The sequence below is a fragment of the Sinocyclocheilus anshuiensis genome, unplaced genomic scaffold (assembly GCF_001515605.1).
Source record: "Sinocyclocheilus anshuiensis isolate Anshui unplaced genomic scaffold, SAMN03320099.WGS_v1.1 scaffold13, whole genome shotgun sequence".
Taxonomy (NCBI): Eukaryota; Metazoa; Chordata; class Actinopteri; order Cypriniformes; family Cyprinidae; genus Sinocyclocheilus; species Sinocyclocheilus anshuiensis.
Window position 1 is genome coordinate 163,599 of NW_015538026.1, and position 20,327 is coordinate 183,925.

Here is a 20,327-nt window from a genome sequence, read left to right on the forward strand (position 1 = left end):
AATGGCTGTGTGTTGAGTTATTTTGAGGGGACAGAAAATTTACACTGTTATACAAGCTGTACACTCACTACTTTACATTGTAGCAAAGTGTCATTTCTTCAGTGTTGTCACATGAAAAGATATAATAAAATATTTACAAAAATATTCTGTTCTCACTTCTGTGAGATACTGTGTTTATGTATGTATGTATATATGTATAAATTCACTATCGTTCAGAAGTTTGGAGTCTCTTATGCTGACTAAGGCTGCATGTATTTTAGCAACAACAACAAAAAAAGTAATATTGTGAAATATTCTTACAATTTAAAATAACTGTTTTCTATTTTTATAACTTTTAAAATGTAATTTATTCTTGTCATTTCAAAACTGAATTTTCAGTAGCCATTACTTGTACTCTTCAGTGTCACACAATCCTCCAGAAATCATTCTAATATTCTGATTTGGTGCTCAAGAAACATTTCTTCTTGTTCTTGTTCTTCTTGTCTTCTTATTGTTGTTCTTCTTCTAATACAGTTGTGCTGCACAATATTTTGGTGATACAATTTGTTTCAGGATCCTTTGATAGAAAGCTAAAATAACATAATTTATTTGCACTTTACACTTTTGATCCCTTTAATGTTCCCTTGCTGAATAAAAGGAACAAATGGTTATTGGCAATACTAATAATCTGGCCTGGTCAACATATCAGTCTTTAACTAATTATAGCAGTATAATGGTCAGGCTTTTGGCAGTGAATACTTTTGCTGAATACTATTTCACATTGTATCGAGATGATGAAGCAAACTAAGGGTGTATTCACACCAGGAAAGTCCGCTAGTTCACTTGCTTTGGTCCGGACCAAATACAATGTTGATTTTTTTTTGTTTGGTGCGGTTCGCTTTCACTCTGCCCTTTTTGCAAGTGAACCAGTAACTGTAAACAAAACGTCTCCGGTTACTGTCGTAAACTCGGTTCCCTGAGAGGCAGGAACGTCCTTTCTTACCTACCTGAAATCTTATTGCACAACGCCAGTGAAGTTGCAACTCTCACTGGCCAATGTCAGCCAAGACGGTGAATAGGGGCAGGACCCCCGCCACTATATAATGCGCCGTATTGGTGGCATAAGCTCAGAATCTTCCGACTGAACCAACAGTACAGCAGACCTGAGCAGTGAACACGGCGGCCTACGCCATGTCTCATTCCCGTCTCTCAGGGAACCGAGGTTACGACAGTAACCGGAGACGTTCCCTCTCGAGAACGGTCTCTCGACATGGCATTAACGCCTTGGGGACTGTATAGAACAACACCGTGGAAGCAGCGAAGTAAAAAGGCTCGGCCTCGGCGGAGCTAGCATGAACAGTTCTTGCAAGACACTAAAAATAATCCCCAACCATTCAAATACGACCCTGCGACATGCCTCGAGGGGATTGGATGTAGATTCCCGCTTAGGGATCCAATCAGGTTACTCAAAATCCATGTCAGATGGCAGGTCTCTTATTGAGAGAAAGATGCAGCGCCGTCGCCATACAAAGCTAAGACATTATAGTCATGTCAAATGCATACAAGTATGTAATATAACAGTGCAACAAAGCATGTGAGCGGCAAGGCCGGGCACAATACTAACACACATAGAGAATGGCCGCATCCAGGGCGCCACAGTCTGAACATGACGATGGTCCCGCCCCGGATCCCCCTACACAACCTAGTCGAAACCACCAGCACAGTCAAACAGCTTGTGGTTGGAGTGCCTCGAGGGGATTGGATGTAGATTCCCGCTTAGGGATCCAATCAGGTTACTCAAAATCCATGTCAGATGGCAGGTCTCTTATTGAGAGAAAGATGCAGCGCCGTCGCCATACAAAGCTAAGACATTATAGTCATGTCAAACGCATACAAGTATGTCATATAACTGTGCAACAAAGCATGTGAGCGGCAAGGCCGGGCGCAATACTAACACACATAGAGAATGGCCGCATCCAGGGCGCCACAGTCTGAACATGACGATGGTCCCGCCCCCGATCCCCCTACACGACCTAGTCGAAACCACCAGCACAGTCAAACAGCTTAGTGGTTGCAGGTAGAACCATGGGTCGTACTCACTGACAGGACCTGTGATGCTAATGACCACACGTCCAAATTGTAGAATCTGGCGAAGGTATTCTGCAAAGACCATCCAGCCGCCATACAAATATATTTGATCGAAATGCCCTTAGTCCACGCCCACGAGGAGGCAACCGCCCTCGTTGAAATGGGCTCTGACACCAATAGGACATTCCATTCCCCGGCTGGAATATGCCAAGGCAATAGCGTCGACCACCCAATGTGATAGCCGTTGTTTGGAGACAGGCTGCCCTTTGGCGCTGCCTCCATAGCATACAAACAGCTGCTCAGATTGCCGAAAATGAGCCGTGCGGTCGATGTAAACTCGCAAAGCCCTCACCGGACACAACACCTGATTCGGGGCTGCATCCAATGAAGTCTGCGACTCTGGAGTGAAAGCAGAAAGAGCCACCACTTGCGCTCTGAATGGTGTCGAGCGCGATTTAGGCACATAGCCCAATCTTGGCTTGAACGTGACGTTACAATCACCTGGTCCAAACTGCATGCAGTCCACATTCACAGAGAGCGCATGCAAATCCCCCACATGCTTGACCGAAGCAAGGGCGAGTAGCAGCGTTGTTTTAAGCGAGAGCTCCCTCAAGCCGACAGTCTGAAGTGGCTCGAAGGGCGGAAGGGCTAGCGCCCCCAGCACCAGAGCCAGATCCCAGTCTTCTCGCGCCTCTCAGAAATCTGGTCACTAGATCGTGTTTTCCCACTGAGTGCCCGTCAATAGCAGCGTGAAAGGCAGAGATAGCTGCAACATAACCCTTAAGAGTGGAGGGCATACTGCCGCCGTCCATTCGTTGTTACAAAAAATTCAGAATGTCAGACACGGGGCAATTTCCCGGGTCCTGACCATTTGATTCACACCATCTCTTAAACACTGCCCATTTACAAACGTACAGGCGTCTCGTAGAAGGGGCTCGCGCCTCCGTAATCGTGACCATCACACGGCGAGACAACGAGCCCGGGTTTACCGGTTCCCGCACACCAGAAGTTTCCACCATTCTGGGTTGGGGTGCCATACCGAGCTGTCCGCCTGAGACAGGAGATCCCGTCTCAGCGGGATCGGCCACGGGGGAGCTGTTAGTATTTCCAGCAGATCGGGAAACCAGGGCCTGTTTGGCCAGTACAGAGCAACTAATAACACTGACGCCTTCTCCTCTCTGATTTTGTGTAGCACTTGCGACAAAATCTTCAGCGGGGGGAACGCTTACAGACGGCATTCGGCCACGGCATCGTGAGTGCGTTCCGGCCTAGGGAAGAGCGTGACAGAGAGAAGAACAGAGGGCAATGCGTGTTCTCCTCTGTCGCGAACAAGTCTACCTCCGCTTTCCCGAACCGTTCCCAGATCAGCCTCACTGTCCCAGGTTTCAGTCTCCATTCTCCGTGAAGAATCCCGTCCCTCGATAGCATATCCGTGCTGCTGTTCAGGCAGCCCGGAACATGCGCTGCTCGAATGGAGAGCAGATGGTGATCGGCCCACAGCAAAAGGCGTGCTGCCTGTCTGTAAAGGGCTCTCGAGTGTACTCCGCCCTGGCGGTTTATGTACGATACCACCGACATTGTCCGTGCGAATCAACACGGACTTGCGTGAGGAAGCTAGTATGCGCTCCTGGCTCAGACGCGCTCTCATCGAGATTGAGTCCAACTGCACCCCCAGATACATGATTGACTGGCTGGGGCATAACACGCTTTTCTGTTTGTTCACACAGAGACCTAACCTCTCCAGGTGAAGTAACAGAGCGCGTTTGGGGCTGTTAAGCACATCCTCCGAATGGGCCAAGAGCAGCCAATCGTCCAAATAATTCAATATGCGTATTCCACTCGCTCTCAGAGGGGAAAGTGCTGTATCCACACATTTCGTAAATGTACGTGGCGCCAGTGCTAGCCCGAATGGCATCACCGTGAACTGATACGCTATACCTTCAAACGCAAATCTCAGAAAGCGCCTGTGACGAGGGACGATCTGGATATGAAAATATGCGTCTTTCAGGTCCACCGAAGCAAACCAATCTCTGGGTCGAATCTGCGCGAGTATAGGCTTTAGCGTTGTCATTTGGAAAGCGCGTTTGTATAATGCACGGTTGATGGGTCACAGGTCTAAAGTTGGACGGAGACCACCATCTTTCTTTGAAACGACAAAGTATGGGCTGTAAAACCCGCTCTCTCTCTCGCTCGGTGGGACCACTTCGATCGCGCGTTTCGCGAGGAGATTGAGAATTTCTTGCCTCAGCACTGGCACGTTGTGTGCCGGAACTGTCGACATTACCACGCCATTGAACCGGGGTGGTCTGCGCCAAAACTGAAGCGTGTAGCCGTTCTCTATAATGTTCTGCAACCAATACGAAATGCCCGGAATAGACCGCCATGCGCTCGCAAAAAGACACAGAGGGTGGTGCGCCTCGTCCTCTGAATTCTGAACAACGCCGCTGTATACTGGGGTCGTATTCAGAAAGCTCACGGGACGAGTGGGAGCGCTGTATGTTAGCGAGGGTCGTGCCTCGCCGATCAACGGGGAGCGGTGAGCCTTCTGCTGAATGTTTGAGCGATATGGACGTGCGTATGTGCGAGGTGTCGAGAGCGAGGGGTCTGACACCGGCCACAGGGGCGTGAGCCTCGCCAGATACACGAGGAAGCTGCAAGCCTGACTCTATCGGCGGTTTCACGGCCGTGTGTGAATCTGCTATCACTGGAGGAGGAGAAAAAAGCTCTTTTGAGACCTAACCTCTCCAGGTGAAGTAACAGAGCGCGTTTGGGGCTGTTAAGCACATCCTCCGAATGGGCCAAGAGCAGCCAATCGTCCAAATAATTCAATATGCGTATTCCACTCGCTCTCAGAGGGGAAAGTGCTGTATCCACACATTTCGTAAATGTACGTGGCGCCAGTGCTAGCCCGAATGGCATCACCGTGAACTGATACGCTATACCTTCAAACGCAAATCTCAGAAAGCGCCTGTGACGAGGGACGATCTGGATATGAAAATATGCGTCTTTCAGGTCCACCGAAGCAAACCAATCTCTGGGTCGAATCTGCGCGAGTATAGGCTTTAGCGTTGTCATTTGGAAAGCGCGTTTGTATAATGCACGGTTGATGGGTCACAGGTCTAAAGTTGGACGGAGACCACCATCTTTCTTTGAAACGACAAAGTATGGGCTGTAAAACCCGCTCTCTCTCTCGCTCGGTGGGACCACTTCGATCGCGCGTTTCGCGAGGAGATTGAGAATTTCTTGCCTCAGCACTGGCACGTTGTGTGCCGGAACTGTCGACATTACCACGCCATTGAACCGGGGTGGTCTGCGCCAAAACTGAAGCGTGTAGCCGTTCTCTATAATGTTCTGCAACCAATACGAAATGCCCGGAATAGACCGCCATGCGCTCGCAAAAAGACACAGAGGGTGGTGCGCCTCGTCCTCTGAATTCTGAACAACGCCACTGTATGCCGGGGTCGTATTCAGAAAGCTCACGGGACGAGTGGGAGCGCTGTATGTTAGCGAGGGTCGTGCCTCGCCGATCAACGGGGAGCGGTGAGCCTTCTGCTGAATGTTTGAGCGATATGGACGTGCGTATGTGCGAGGTGTCGAGAGCGAGGGGTCTGACACCGGCCACAGGGGCGTGAGCCTCGCCAGATACACGAGGAAGCTGCAAGCCTGACTCTATCGGCGGTTTCACGGCCGTGTGTGAATCTGCTATCACTGGAGGAGGAGAAAAAAGCTCTTTTTGTGAGGGTGTCACAAACTTTATTGCATTTTGAACATACACAACACAGACATTCTTGTAGTTGCCTACAACAGCCAAGGGGACTTCGCGAGAACATCTCAAACGCTTCGCGGCGGGCTCGCCGCTCGGCGCTCTCCTCCTCTGCACCCTCCCGTCAGGAGTGAGGCTTCTGTTCGGCTGGGACAGCCGCCTTTCTTGAAGCCGTGATGCCCCTTCGGTGTCCTCTGCCACAGAGTTTTGGCGCGAACAGACGGCTCTGGGTCTGATGAAGCTGAAGCAGATGAAGCTGAAGCAGAGGGGGGCCACTTCGACGGCCGGTTGGAAGCAGATGAGGATCTACTATGTGCAGAGGGCTGCGCTGAGTGTCAGCCACAGATGCCGGTGGAGCACCACCATGTAGCCCATGCTCCGTCCGATCGCCTGGGCCGTCTTCTTTGTGGCTTTAAGTGCAAAATCCGGGGCCTCGGGATCAGACCCACCCTCGTCCAGGGATTTCAGGAGCTGTGCCTGAAAAACTTGGAGCACTGCCATCGTGTGCAGCGCTGAGATCACTTCTCCCGAGGCGGCGTACGCTTTGTCCGCAACGTGTGCGGTCAGACGGCAGGGCCTTGATGGCAGCGTAGCACCCGTCTTCAGGGAAGCAGAGGAGGGGTAGAGGTGCGCGGTGATGGATTCCTCGACTTTAGTGAAGATCTCCGACCCGCCAGCGTGAGTGCGAGCCGATTGGGGTGCAGCCCACTCCTTAGCGACCTCGTCGTGCAAGTCGGGGAGGAATGGGGTTCGCTTCCTCGGAGCGGCTGCTCGGCGGCCCGAGTGAAGGAACCACGAATCCAGGTTGCTCTTAGCTGGTTCGTCGGGGGATTCCCACTCTAGACCAAGATTGCTCACGGCCCTGGTAAGAATCCGGACGAGCTCATCCTGGAACGCAGTGTGTCCCTCCACTTCAGAGCGATCCTCTGGAGTGCGGGCCCAGTCTTCTCGGACGCCATTAGGGACATCGCCTTGTCAAGATCGTCGTCGTCCCCCGCCGCACCGAACGAGATAATCTCCAAAGCTCCAGAGGCGGGTTGAAGACTCTCTTCTGCCAAGCACACCGGAGAGCAGGGGGGTGAACTGCGCCTTTCTGCGCGGTCGCCCACGTGCGGCTGTCGTCCCACCTGCGGCTCGCTGGCGGCGGTGGGACGTTGCCGAGAGAAATCCCCGAGGGCGATGTTCCTCCGGGCCCTAAGCACTCGCACTGAGAATTCCTCGCAGTGCGGGCAGCCCGACCCGGTGAGTGCTGCCTCCGCATGGGCGAGACCCAGGCACCTGATGCAGAACTCGTGAGTGTCCGGGGCCTCGATGGGTCCCAAACACAGCGTGCAAACGTTGGACATGCTGGAACGCCGAGACGGAAATCCTTCTTTCTGCGTTTTCTCCACAGCTGTCTTCGATAGGATGTGTGAAAGAGGAAGATTCTGAGCTTATGCCGCCAATACGGTGCATTATATAGTGGCGGGGGCCCCGCCCCTATTCGCCGTCTTGGCTGGCATTGGCCAGAGAGAGTTGCAACTTCACTGGCGTTGTGCAATAAGATTTCAGGTAGGTTAGGAAGGAAGGGAGTCCCCAAGGCGTTAACGCCATGTCGAGAGACCGTTCTCGAGAGGGAACCACACGTGTGCTTAAGGTCATCCATTCATTGGTTCATCCATTCAACTGTACCGAGTTCGTTTGGAAGCGGATCGAGACCTCCTCTTCAGCTGGGTCTTGGTACGGTTGTTTGCTCCGCACCCGAGTGCGATTGCTGTATTCACGCCCGCCCAAAAGATCCGCACCAAAGGGGGAAACGAACTTGAGTTTGATTCAGTCGAACCAAACAAGACCGGTGTGAATACAGCAATCGCACTCTGGTGCGGACCAAACAACCGCACCGAGACCCAGCTGAAGAGGTGGTCTCGGTCCGCTTCCAAACAAACTCTGGTACGCTTGAGAGTTTCTGTCCAATGAATGGATGACCTTAGCACACATGTGGTTTTGTTTACAATTTCTGGTTCACTTGCAAAAAGGGCAGTGTGAAAGCTAACCGAACCAAACAAAAAAAAATCAACATTGTATTTGGTTCGGACCAAAGCAAGTGAACTAGCGGACTTTCCTGGTGTGAATACACCCTAAGACTGATTAGATCAACTCCAGTTATCAGGAAAAAAATCACCTGCACACACACACAGACCAACCATATCATCACACTAACGTCTCGATTTAACATCTTTCTTTCCTATTCTACATATCTGTACTTTGGCACCCTGATACTGATTACTTCACCATAGGAGTCATGTGACCTGAGTGACAGCGTACATGTGTGTAATTTGTGTGCATATGTATGGGTCTATAGGGCTCCATTAGGGGAATATACGGTTGGGAGAGCAGCTTACGGCAGAAACCACAGGAACGTACAGTCTTTCAGGCTGGTACAGGCACCTGGAGCAAACCGGTGAACCCAGACAAGAACAGCAAACCAGAGGCGGTATGTACCTGCCCAGGTTAAGATTCAGTGCTCTGTCTGGTTTATTGCAGATGTAGAGGGTCCGCCTCAGTTTTGTCCCATTCACGCTCTCTGTATTACATTGAGCTGTTTTCATAAGCGATGGATGCCACTTTATAAATGTGTGCATGAGTCCTGTGGTTTCCTTTCCGGATGGTAGATTAGTCTCTGGAATCTTCATCTTCATCTTATGTTCCTCCTGTAGCTATGTGTCCATGTCTGTTTTTCCTCTGTAATTGCCTTGCAAACATCTGCTTCTCCATGATGTTTTTTTTTATTATGTTGCTTTGAAGCGATATATATTGTGAAAAGTGCTTTACAAATAAATTGAAATTCATTGTGTGCAGTGTCATGCATGCTGTACTGATATTCTAACATACATAAACAAAGATAAAAATGCTTGTGTATAAAAAAATACACATCTATTCATGATGAGTAATAATAAAGTTAATCACTTTAAGCTTCAACAAGACTTTCTCAATAGTTAGCATTGTGAAAGCTGGCAAAGACAGATCAGCAGGGGACTTCATTAAAACTGTGCATTATGCGTGTGGTTTTCACATGAAATGTTTAACCACTCACTTTAGATTATGTATTCTTCCTTTGTGTATGTTTGTTTCTCACTGATGTATCTGATCTACTAATTGAAGGTTAAGAACAATGCTTGTTCATCTGCATCAAGTTCGACCCTGAGCCCCAGACCTGGAAAGAGAGAACAACCGTACCATGTAAGTCTGGAAGGTTTCTAAACCTTTCTTTAATCTCACCGCAAACACGACTGTTACTTTAGTCCAGTACCCATGCTAAGTAAACTTCAGATGTGTTTCATATGATTTGCATTGATTCATTTAGCAGGCATTATTATATATGCATACAGCATGCTGAACATTCTCTGTGAAGGCTTTCTGTAATGCGAAGACTTTTAGTAATATTTGACCCAAAAATGTGAGTAAATTTTCAGCATGTTTTCATCTTTAGGTGAATATTATGAATATTATACATTTGAGTAATATTATTTTGATTTACTTTGGGTTGCTCTGACCTTTGAAAAGTAATATTCATCCTGCTTGAACAGTCACTTCTCTGTTGATAGAATAAGACATCCGTGTTATGAATGTCATTTGTAATATTGACTTCCTGTTTCTCTCTGTGCAGGATGGAAAAGGTTATGCCATTGGAGAGCTTGTGTGGGGAAAAGTAAAGGGCTTCTCTTGGTGGCCTGGACTGGTGGTGGCATGGAAGGGCAGGATGCTTCCTGTCTCTATGAGGCGCGTGGAGTGGTTTGGAGATGGCATGTTTTCAGAGGTTAGGAGTGTTTACTTGCTTGCTTTCTCCTGATTCTCATCTGAGAGATACTTTTCCCCTTATTCTTCCAAGGACCTGTTTCATGTTGAAGCATGTTTCTCTTATTTATTTATTTATTTATTTATTTATTTATGCATTTAGCAGACGCTTTTATCCAAAGCGACTTACAGTGCATTCAGGCTATACATTTTTTACCAGTATGTTCTCTTGTTGATCTTAGATTCATACAGAGGGACTGCTGCCCTTCGCTGCATTTGCAAAGTGCTTTTTTAGTAAATCCTATGAAGGTCTGCCTACCTACAAGAATGCCATCTACCAAATCCTAGAGGTACAGTGGAAAGATAATTATTTAACGATTCTTTTGAAAACTAGGATTGGGGATCGAGAACCAGTTCTTATGAATAAAAATATTCTAGTATTGCACTATATTGTTGTGTCCTTGTGTAGTTGGCAGCGGAGCGTTGTGGGAAGACTTTCCCCCCCTCTGAGAAGAAAGGGGAAGAGGTGAAGGCTATGCTGGATTGGGCATTTGGAGGCTTCCAGCCCATGGGTCCTGATGGCTTTTTGCCTCTTGTGGGTATGTAAAAAAACAAACAATAATCTGTAATTGCAAAAACAGTTGGTGATTGACAGCAGTTTTGAAAGTTGAAAATAACAAAGACTACAAGAGTTGACAACTGACTTCAGTTTTGTGATTTGATCCGAAAAATACACGGAAATGTCAAACAACAGTGAAAGTGCTCTAATAAGCAAAATCTTGATCTAGGTTGATTTAACAACAGTGCCTTCTGCTTTTTCCATTTCACAGACAGCTCTACCAGTAATAAAACTGAGTCTGATTCCTCTGTGTCTGATTATCAGCCTCCAGCCAAGAGGAAGTACGTCAACAAGAACAGACAGTCAACTCAGGATTACACCAGAGGTGAATTCTAGATCAATCAGCGACGTATAGGCCAGAACTTTGCCATAAAGAGCACAAATCATGTTTTTATTTCATAAAATACTGAACTGTAGATTATTAGTGTGTTTTTAGGCATTTACATAATTTTGGTGAGAAAACATACCTGTTTTGTCTTCCTCTTCTCAGATCAAATGGTCAATGAAGTAACCGTTAAAGGCAGAAACATTGAAGGTAAGTCACTTAAAATTTCTCAAATTCATAATTTGATTTTATTAATGAAGCTATTCTAGGGCTCAACAATAATTTAAATTCTTGTTTTTCCTGCTGGGCCAATCAGAAAACCTGGTTATATGAGGAAATTGTAAAATTATGGCCTGAAATCCCTGTCTGGAAAAACACTTCAGATTAAATTTATACTTGCACTGACAATATTTTCTCAGCTGTCACTACAAGCAATCACACCTTTCACTTTATTTTTAACAACTTATTTTTGCCTTTAGGACATACTTATTGCTCAGTCGTGTATTTTAATTCATTACAAGATAATCATACAGAATGTCTGTTCTCATTGTTCTTTACCCAGATTTCTGCCTGTCCTGTGGAACTGGCAACATTGAAATGTTCCATCCTCTTTTTAAGGGAAGCCTTTGTTTGAAGTGCAAGGTATGAATCGATTCTTGTGTCTTATCTGTTTAGTGCGGAATCATAAAATTAGTAAGCTACTTACTATTTGCTGGCCGGAATGACATTTTTTTTGTGTGCTTGTGTAGGAGAACTTTACAGAGACGCTGTACAGGTATGATGATGATGGCTATCAGTCATACTGCACCATCTGCTGTGCTGGACAAGAGGTCATTCTTTGTGGAAACGCCAGCTGCTGCAGGTTTAAACTCAAACTTACGCAAACTTAAACCTTAATGCCATGTTAACCATCATAACAGATTGTTTCACCGTCTTTCTCTTTTTTTCACTCTGTTCAGGTGTTTCTGTAAAGACTGTTTGAATGTGTTGGTGGGACCAGGGACGTTCGATAAGCTGAAGGATGTTGACCCATGGAGCTGTTATATTTGCCTGCCCTCTAAGTGCTACGGCGTGCTCAAGCTCAGGTCTGACTGGAGAGTTCGTGTCCAGGAGTATTTCGCCAATAACAGTGCCTTTGAATTTGTGAGTGTCATTCTTATCCTCCTTGTGTTAGTTATCCAACTAGTCATATTCAAGTTTTGCTATTTGCATCACCATTTTAATATACACTACCATTCAAAAGTTTGGCATTTGTAGGACTTTAAAAAAAAAAATTAAGTCTCTTAAAGTCTCTTATGCTCACCAAGGCTGCATTTATTGAATCAAAAATACAGTAAAAACAATAATATTGTGAAATAATCCTATTGCATTTCAAAATAACTTTTCTATTTGAATATATTTTAAAATGTAATTCCTTTGATGACAAAGCTGTATTAGACTAGTTATCAGTGTCACATGATCTTTCAAAAATCTTTATAATATGGTGATTATGGAAATATGGAAAACCAGAATGATGTTTTAATATGAAGAACACTGTTTTTGTCCTTATTTTAGGAGCCACACAGAGTGTATCCTTCAATTCCAGCTCATCAGCGTCGTCCAATCAGAGTCCTCTCCCTGTTTGATGGGATTGCAACAGGTGTGTTCACTTGTTTTGCTTTAATATTAAAGGAATATTTCCACCAAAAAAATGAATGTTTCATGATGTCAGGTTAGTCTTCAACAATTCATTTTTGTGTTCCACAGAAGAAAGTAAGTCATACAGATATGTAACAAGATGACAAGGAGTTTTTGGCTGAACTATTCATTTTAATATTTTATTCTTATCTTTTTGCAGGCTATCTGGTTTTAAAAGACCTGGGTTTTAAGGTGGAGCGCTACATTGCCTCTGAGATCTGTGAAGACTCCATTGCTGTTGGAATGATTAAACATGAGGGCCTGATTGAATATGTAAAAGATGTGCGCACCATCACAAGGAAACATGTACGTATAGAGCATTATCGCAGAAAATATTTATTTATAGAATATCATCATTCACATTCTTCACAGACATTCTTCAACTAGCATAAGGATTTGAACAGTTAACCAGATTTAATAGCTAAACATTGCTATTTTTATATGGTCTTACTCATATCCATAAGAACAAGGGGAAGTCACTGTAGAAAGAACACTTTAAAGTTCTCTTTTGTCATACCATTTTGTAGCTGGCCGAGTGGGGGCCCTTTGACCTCCTGATTGGTGGAAGTCCCTGTAATGACCTGTCCATGGTGAATCCAGCCAGAAAAGGTCTTTTTGGTAAGATATTTGTACATGCAAAAAATTGTGAAATTTAGGTTGATCTGAGCATGGTCTTTAGTATTAGAAGTTATTTATATAACTCCATTTTTAAAAAGGTTCAATTTCAATTTCTCATCTCCTTTCAGAAGGCACAGGTCGACTGTTCTTTGAATATTACCGCATGTTAACCATGATGAGGCCAAAAGAGGATGATGATCGCCCCTTTTTCTGGCTCTTTGAGAATGTAGTAGCCATGAGTGCCCACGACAAGGCTGATATCTGTCGTTTCCTGGAGGTAAAAAATACTTTTTCCTTTTTCTCCACCAGGCTAGAGATGTGGTCAACATTAGTGAAATTTTTGCAAATATTAACGTGCAAAAATGTCCAGTGTAGTGATGTATGAAGCACATCTCATACAGAACAGAAGTCATGTTCAAACCAATCAACATTCTGGTTGAACTTGAACCTGATGCAAAATTTGCATGGAAAAATCTTTTGCCCTCACAAGATATTCCATATTGCTTGGATTCCTATTAAAATGGCTGGACTTTGTCTGCGAAAAATGGCCAAACAACACTAAATGTGAACGCACCTTTAGACATGCCATTTACCAGAGGTGTTTAGCATATTATTGGTGTCGTTGTTGAAGATGGTTATGAATTATCATGCATTTATCTGTTTCCAGTGTAATCCTGTGATGATTGATGCTGTGAAAGTAAGCCCAGCCCACAGGGCCCGTTACTTCTGGGGAAATTTACCTGGAATGAACCGGTATAAATGCAGGCACACACACACAATCAATTACACATATCTGTAAACATAAAGCGCAACTTTATGGAAATGTATGCATGTTCAGTAATAGATGGGTGCATTCACAAATTAATGTGACTGAAAACTTGATTTTGTGTTTGTAGACCACTTGCTACTTCACTCGCTGATAAAGCAGATCTGCAGGACTGCCTGGAGGTCGGACGAACTGCAATGGTAAACATGTTTATTATGCCTTCTGACTGAAAAGTTGATATTTTGTGCATTAAATCAAAGAAATCCACAAATATACATTTTAATTTGTAGTTTTAGTTTACATTAGTCCTAGGAAGTATACATATTAGTGCCAGGAGTCTAGGCTCAACTAAGTTAATTGTTAGAATGTCAAAACCAATTACGTCTTATTTCTTTCTTTTTAATAAAAATAACAACTCTGTCATTACTATATCATCAGTTCAACAAAGTTCGCACGATCACCACCAAGTCCAATTCCATCAAACAAGGGAAGATGGGACCTCTGCCAGTCACCATGAATGGAAAAGAGGACTATCTTTGGTGCACTGAAATGGAGAGGTCAGATATATTTATATTAACTGAATTTTACTCAAAGTTTTGCCTTATCAGGTTTGCATACAGCAATTCAGTGCGGCATACATGTGGCTCTTAACAAAATGACTGATTTTTTTTTTTTTTGTGCACTCAGAATATTTGGGTTCCCAAAGCATTACACAGATGTGAATAATATGGGGCGGGGACAGAGGCAGAAGTTGCTTGGGCGGTCCTGGAGCGTTCCCGTGATCCGACACCTCTTTGCCCCGCTAAAGGATTACTTTGCTTGCGAGTAAAACCACCGTCTGGTCCAGGCAGCACTGGCACTGGAGGTCCAAATCGAGTCTCTCAGATATATGAAATTGATGATTTTTTTCCCCCTGCAGATTCTGACTTCACAGAATATTTTCCAATTTGAATATTGCATTTGTTCTAAACGTTCAGAAAGCATTTTAACTTGTATACTTTTAAAGTCATTTTAATGCTGGAGAGAGCCACACGATACTCCATCCACTACCTCGGTGCCATTCTATGATTGGTTCATTGTCTGGAGGAATGCTGCTTTAACTTATTCATTAAATTATAAATAGGCATAATGTTAATTTGGTTTAGTTTATCAGTTTTAACCTTTTGTCAGCTTTTTATATCACATTTTTACATTAAATATTTTCCTTGTTTAGGAATAAATATGTCCTGTTGATAAATATTGCATAGTTTCATAATTTTTAAAATGATGATGAAAGATGAATGTTGGTAATGTTGTCATTCCATGGTGCTGTTTTGTAATACAGAATGTCTGGTCATCATAATAACTGTACTAAGTCAACACTTAAATGTTTTCCTATTTAGCAGCATCTATTTAATGGAAAAGAGTGTTAATATACAGTACACCGGAGATGACTTGGGTTTCAATTAAACAGCGTTTTGTTTGTAGGAATACATGCAATCTTGTAGTGCTCCATGTATTTAGAAGCACAAATGTTGTCTGTGCCATTATATGTTAATAATTGATAGATGTGAGTTGACAGTAGCCTTCTTAAGCTTTTCCTTTTTTTTTTTTTAAAAAAGGTAACCTTGATTATTTTTTGAAATATTTTTATTTTGCAGAGTGACATTGCCGTTTTAAGACTACTTTTTTGCCTTGAGCTAGCATTTTAGACCATACTGTCATCATTTTACAACAGACAGGTCATCAACCCTTAGGATTAATGATTTTTTCCATTTTGCCCGATTTGTTACCCGTACGCACTTCTGATTTGATCCTGTTGGCTGAAACTGGCCACTGCAGCACTGATTTGTGCTGTTTTTGGTGAGGATTTAGCATACCACAATATCTAAGTCACTGTGTTAACTTTGAAGCCTTTTTGTACAACATGGTGCAGTGTGATCAAGGGCTTAAACTGAATAAGTGCCTACACATTGATATGCTAAATTTTTATGTAGAAAAAAAAAATGTTGAGCTGATTGTAACTGGCATGACCTTAGATGACTTTAAAGGGAAGAATTTTGGCTACTTTGCATTTGTCTAGTGCAAGTGACCAAATTGTATCTTACATTTGAAATGTCTCCGAATACATTTCGTTATCAATTGTGGTCCACTGTCAGTGTGAAATTAGGTGCTTCATAATGTGTGTATAAATAGTGTTTTCTTTGTAGTTGTTTAGCATGTGTGTTTTCAGCATTATGCAGATCATGGTGATTTGTGGTTTTGACTTTGTCACAGGTCAAATCTAGGGTGACCATACATCCTCTTTTTCCTGGACATATTCTCGCTGGGTTTCTAAATTGTCCAGGCTTTGGCTTTGTTTTCCTATTGACATGTTGTCTGTAGTCCTCATGCATTTTATGTACACGTATTTGCATTGTTTTGACCATACTCCGTAGATCCCTGCTTCTTGTACGCCACGACTAATCGATTATGTGCAATGCCTGCGTGCTATTGGTCTGATTTCTTTTCAGTCATTACCTTCAGCAAGTACAAAAACAGTAGGAAAATACAAAACCTGGACATTTTAGGCAATTTAGAAATCCCGGCCAGGACATGTTTGTGGAAAAAGGCAGCGTACGGTCACCCTAGTTAAAAGTCAGCTTTTGGAAGTTTTCTTAAACATGATACCAAGTGACTTAAACTAAGCTTGTTTAAACCAATTTTTTGTTAGGCATGGGCCAGCTTGAGGTGTGTGTGCTTTGGTGAAAGATCAATAACTGGATTATGTATGTCTTGATGCCTTTTGGATGTGTATGTCTTGTAGCAAAGCTTTAGAAATTCCCAGTAAGACCCGTGTTGGTGCTGTGTTACATGTTATTGTAAAATGATGGTCCATGTGTAATTCAGAGGTGCAGTATTGCGTCATAAGGAATAACTCCCTCAGGTCTTCTCAACACCAGCAGGCCTTGTAGGACCGTGATCTTTAAGGTCACTCTTGATTATTTTTATTCCATTCTTTGTGAACAGAATATACTATATATTTGTACCCTTGAAATTGCCCTTAATACCTCTTCTTCTTTTTTTTCCCCGTTGAATGGGTTTTTCAAAACCCTGATGTCTTTTGGTGCTAAATGAAATGCTAATGATGTATGTAGATATAGAATGTTTTCCTGAACTGATGATTGACAAGACAGGTTTTGTTTTAATATCTTTTGATATTTTGCATAGTCTGTTTACCTAGCTTTAATATTCCATGCTTGTACTAATATCAGTGTTGAAAAATAAATTGCACCAACCTTTTTTTATCGGTCTTTTTCAGTTTATTTTTTAAATTTAAGTGTTTTATCAACCCACAAAACTAAACATTCAGTCCTTCAGATTTCTCCTCGTTTGACTTAATATTTTCCTAATAGATTGCTGGTTTAGTACTGTTCTAAGAAGCGAGAGGTGAATTACTCAAATACTTTAAAATTTAGCTTAATAAAAATAATATTTAATAGATGAGATAAGGTAATAGAATAAGTAACTCACAAGATGTTAATAGAAACATAACAGTAATAGAACATGGAAAATAACTGGTGGAAAACCTTTTAAACTGTGATGCTCTGGCTTAGAAGAGTCCAGGGAATTAGAAATAATTTTTAATAGCTTGTAGTGACTTTAAGAGTATCACACACACATATTAGTAGATTAAGTTAGATTAGTAAAAATATACATAACAAATGTAATGTTTTAAGTAACTCACAAGATGTTAATAGAAACATAACAGTAATAGAAAATGGAAAATAACTGTGGTGGAAAACCTTTTAAACTGTGATGCTCTGGCTTAGAAGAGTCCAGGGAATTAGAAATAATTTTTAATAGCTTGTAGTGACTTTAAGAGTATCACACACACATATTAGTAGATTAAGTTAGATTAGTAAAAATATACATAACAAATGTAATGTTTGGAATTTGCATATTTTTATGTTATTACATTTACCAAAACTTTAAACAAAAAATTTTGTTTTATGCGTTTAATGGCGACGTTTATTTTGTTGTTTATTACTTTTATTTTGACCGATTGAAGTAGTTAACAAACTGTTTATGATGACTTTTATTTTGACATCTGTGAATAGTTTGTAAACTGCTGTGGTTTCAGGCTTACAGCCTATTTTCCAGCCTGCTGAGGAAGCGGCACTTTACGAGCGGCACGCCGGTGAATCTGCAGCCCGTTTCACTCGCATCCCAACATAGTTTGGACTTTCAGAACCAAATGTAAGATAAAGGCGTTGATTTGATTGATTTGAACACAGACACTACTTTACAGAAAAACAATACTTTATTGGTAGTTTTGGACTACACATGTCATCTAATGTTATGATTTAAATGTTCAGTATTTAAAAACAACGGTTACAATATATAAGTTCAGCATGAACTGTTTATATGAATACACTATTAAAAATTCTGACAGATTAGTTGAAAACTTTAACTGACGTTAAAGAGGAACGTTAACGTTATATCGGAAACCTAACATTTTTTAAAATAAATATCATATTTTTATCCCGTAAGTAACGTTACTCGATTCAGACCTTAAACTCTTAGATGGATATAAATATACAGCCACACATTGAAGTGCCATTAAGTAGGAAGTAAAAATGATGATGTAGATGGGCTGAAGGGTGTGAATGTGTGTTTAAGGAAATGAGGCTTTAACTTTAAATGAGGCTTTTTTTTTCACACCCTCTCAATCCAGCAGCTTCAGCGGAAAAGTGTCTTCGGCTTTAAAGCATCGCTTTTGTCCCAGCCATGGCTGTGAACGTGTACTCCACATCAGTGACAAGTGAAAACCTCAGCCGCCATGACATGCTCACATGGATAAACGAGTCTTTACAGATGAACCATGCCAAGATCGAGCAACTGTGCTCAGGTCAGTGACCAGCTGTCTGTCCTCTTCACTTCATACACCCAACTTGAGCACCATTAAATTGCTGACAGAGTTTTAAGAGTTAAACATAAAGCCTAATTTTCATTTTGACCATAAAGATTATTTATATAATAATAGTGGGTCCTGGATTGACTGCCATTTGCATGCTACTTTTTTCAATATCTGGGTCAGCGGTTAGCACATTTTAGTGAGGGAATAGACAAAGATAGTACAGTGCAGGAAGAATGAAAGTGTTTTTTTGTGTAGGTTGGGACCTGCGTGACTTTTTTTCTACTTTTAATGATTTTATGTTATGTTATTTTATTATTTGCTGACTGTGTCTTTATTAATGTGTTTTAAGGTGCTGCTTACTGTCATTTCATGGACATGCTGTTCCCATCATGTATTCCACTGAAGAAAGTTAAATTCCAGGCCAAACTTGAGCACGAATACATCCATAACTTCAAACTCCTTCAAGGCAGCTTCAAAAAGATGGGAGTTAGCAAAGTATGTCAACCAGTTAAATTCATTAGCACACAAATCACATGTTCCATTTTGCTACGCAAAATATATTTATAATGTACGATATGTGAAGTGTAACTACTTTTTTACTTGCTGTTTTGAAACATTTTATGTCTCTGTGCAGATTATTCCTGTTGACAAGCTTGTGAAGGGCAAGTTCCAGGATAACTTTGAGTTTGTGCAATGGTTTAAGAAGTTCTTCGATGCAAATTATGATGGAAAGGAATATGATCCGATGGCAGCTCGGCAGGGACAAGAAATGCCAACCAGTCAGAGTCCAGCAGCAGCTACAGCTAACAAGCCAAAGAAACCCAGCTCAGGTAAAGAGAAAGAACCAACAGGAAGTTCTCAATACCATTGCAGCCTTTCTAAGGTTTATCCTAATGGGAAAAGAGCATAACATAAATCTCCTACTAATATTTATATAATGGTTTATCATTGTTATAAATAATTATCAACATGTCAGTCTTTCTGGATTTATATAGTCCTAGTTCATATAGGGACTTGCGTTATTGTCGGAAGCTAGCTGTCCTAATGCTAACAGGTGCATGACAGCTGCAGCTGTTATGGATTATGACCCCAAAATATGTGGGTGTGACCCAGTCGTACATGCTTTAGCTGTTTTTACATGTTTGAGAATAACTGGAGCCTTACGTTGCCTGTGCATGGATTTGTCTCTTCGCTTCAGACACAGGCATCACACCTGCAGTCAAGCCAATGGCCCCTGTTGGTAAGAAATTGAGAACTGTGAGTTTTAGTTCAAGCACATTGTCTGCAAGGTTGCTTCACCTCTGGGCATTTTTCTTACATTATGGTGATTCCTACATTTCCAAGTACTGCACATTTTTAAAAGAACAGTCATGCAGTTCTCTTTTGGGTCTATGGTACTTGTTGGTAGAATATTCAACAAAAAAAAAGTATTATTTTTAAGTTTCTTTTTTTTATTTCAGCTTCAATATATGAAATGAAACCATTTAATAATTTATTCAATTAGTCAGTTTGAAGCTGGAATAATAGACCCTTATCCTCAAGGCAGGTTGATGAGTATGTATAGCAAGGTGATGGATGTGGTCTTGATGTTCAGCTCCACAGCGTTCAGCCACAGCACCTAAATCTGCACCAAAGGCAGCTCCAGCTGCAACGCGAGGCGCAGGAACAGGTGGCGGCGATGAAGAGAAAGGAGCACTTACTCAGACGGTAAGACTTCACAAGAAATGTGGGTAAATAAAGGGTAAATACTTTTTTTAATTTGAGGTATTTTTAAATGGTTTTAATTTATTATAGTCATTTTTGTTGTTGTTCTTATTTAAAATCTTTTATATATATATA

At 42.5% G+C, this 20,327-nt stretch overlaps 2 protein-coding genes across 4 annotated transcripts in view; both read left to right on the forward strand.

Annotated features, from left to right (window-relative positions):
• Positions 1-15,193, forward strand: part of LOC107678654 (uncharacterized) — a 22,894-nt gene extending 7,701 nt beyond the window's left edge. For 2 of the 3 annotated variants that reach the window (XM_016474018.1, XM_016474010.1), the window contains exons 8-25: positions 8,172-8,303; positions 8,972-9,049; positions 9,477-9,626; positions 9,847-9,954; positions 10,074-10,203; positions 10,435-10,548; positions 10,714-10,758; positions 11,111-11,190; positions 11,298-11,410; positions 11,508-11,691; positions 12,103-12,187; positions 12,386-12,531; positions 12,753-12,843; positions 12,972-13,120; positions 13,511-13,596; positions 13,740-13,809; positions 14,048-14,166; positions 14,297-15,193. In XM_016474018.1, the coding sequence (XP_016329504.1) occupies positions 8,172-8,303; positions 8,972-9,049; positions 9,477-9,626; positions 9,847-9,954; positions 10,074-10,203; positions 10,435-10,548; positions 10,714-10,758; positions 11,111-11,190; positions 11,298-11,410; positions 11,508-11,691; positions 12,103-12,187; positions 12,386-12,531; positions 12,753-12,843; positions 12,972-13,120; positions 13,511-13,596; positions 13,740-13,809; positions 14,048-14,166; positions 14,297-14,438 (2,022 nt within the window). In that variant the 3' untranslated portion in view covers positions 14,439-15,193. The remainder of the gene's footprint in view (positions 1-8,171; positions 8,304-8,971; positions 9,050-9,476; positions 9,627-9,846; positions 9,955-10,073; positions 10,204-10,434; positions 10,549-10,713; positions 10,759-11,110; positions 11,191-11,297; positions 11,411-11,507; positions 11,692-12,102; positions 12,188-12,385; positions 12,532-12,752; positions 12,844-12,971; positions 13,121-13,510; positions 13,597-13,739; positions 13,810-14,047; positions 14,167-14,296) is intronic. The other variant, XM_016474026.1, reaches the window with a different exon arrangement.
• A 2,509-nt stretch (positions 15,194-17,702) lies between these two features.
• LOC107680003 (microtubule-associated protein RP/EB family member 1-like) overlaps positions 17,703-20,327 on the forward strand; it is a 4,602-nt gene continuing 1,977 nt past the window's right edge. Inside the window, exons 1-6 of the mRNA XM_016475745.1 lie at positions 17,703-17,827; positions 18,306-18,479; positions 18,838-18,983; positions 19,123-19,318; positions 19,687-19,728; positions 20,083-20,195. Of these exons, the coding sequence (XP_016331231.1) occupies positions 18,359-18,479; positions 18,838-18,983; positions 19,123-19,318; positions 19,687-19,728; positions 20,083-20,195 (618 nt within the window). The 5' untranslated portion in view covers positions 17,703-17,827; positions 18,306-18,358. The remainder of the gene's footprint in view (positions 17,828-18,305; positions 18,480-18,837; positions 18,984-19,122; positions 19,319-19,686; positions 19,729-20,082; positions 20,196-20,327) is intronic.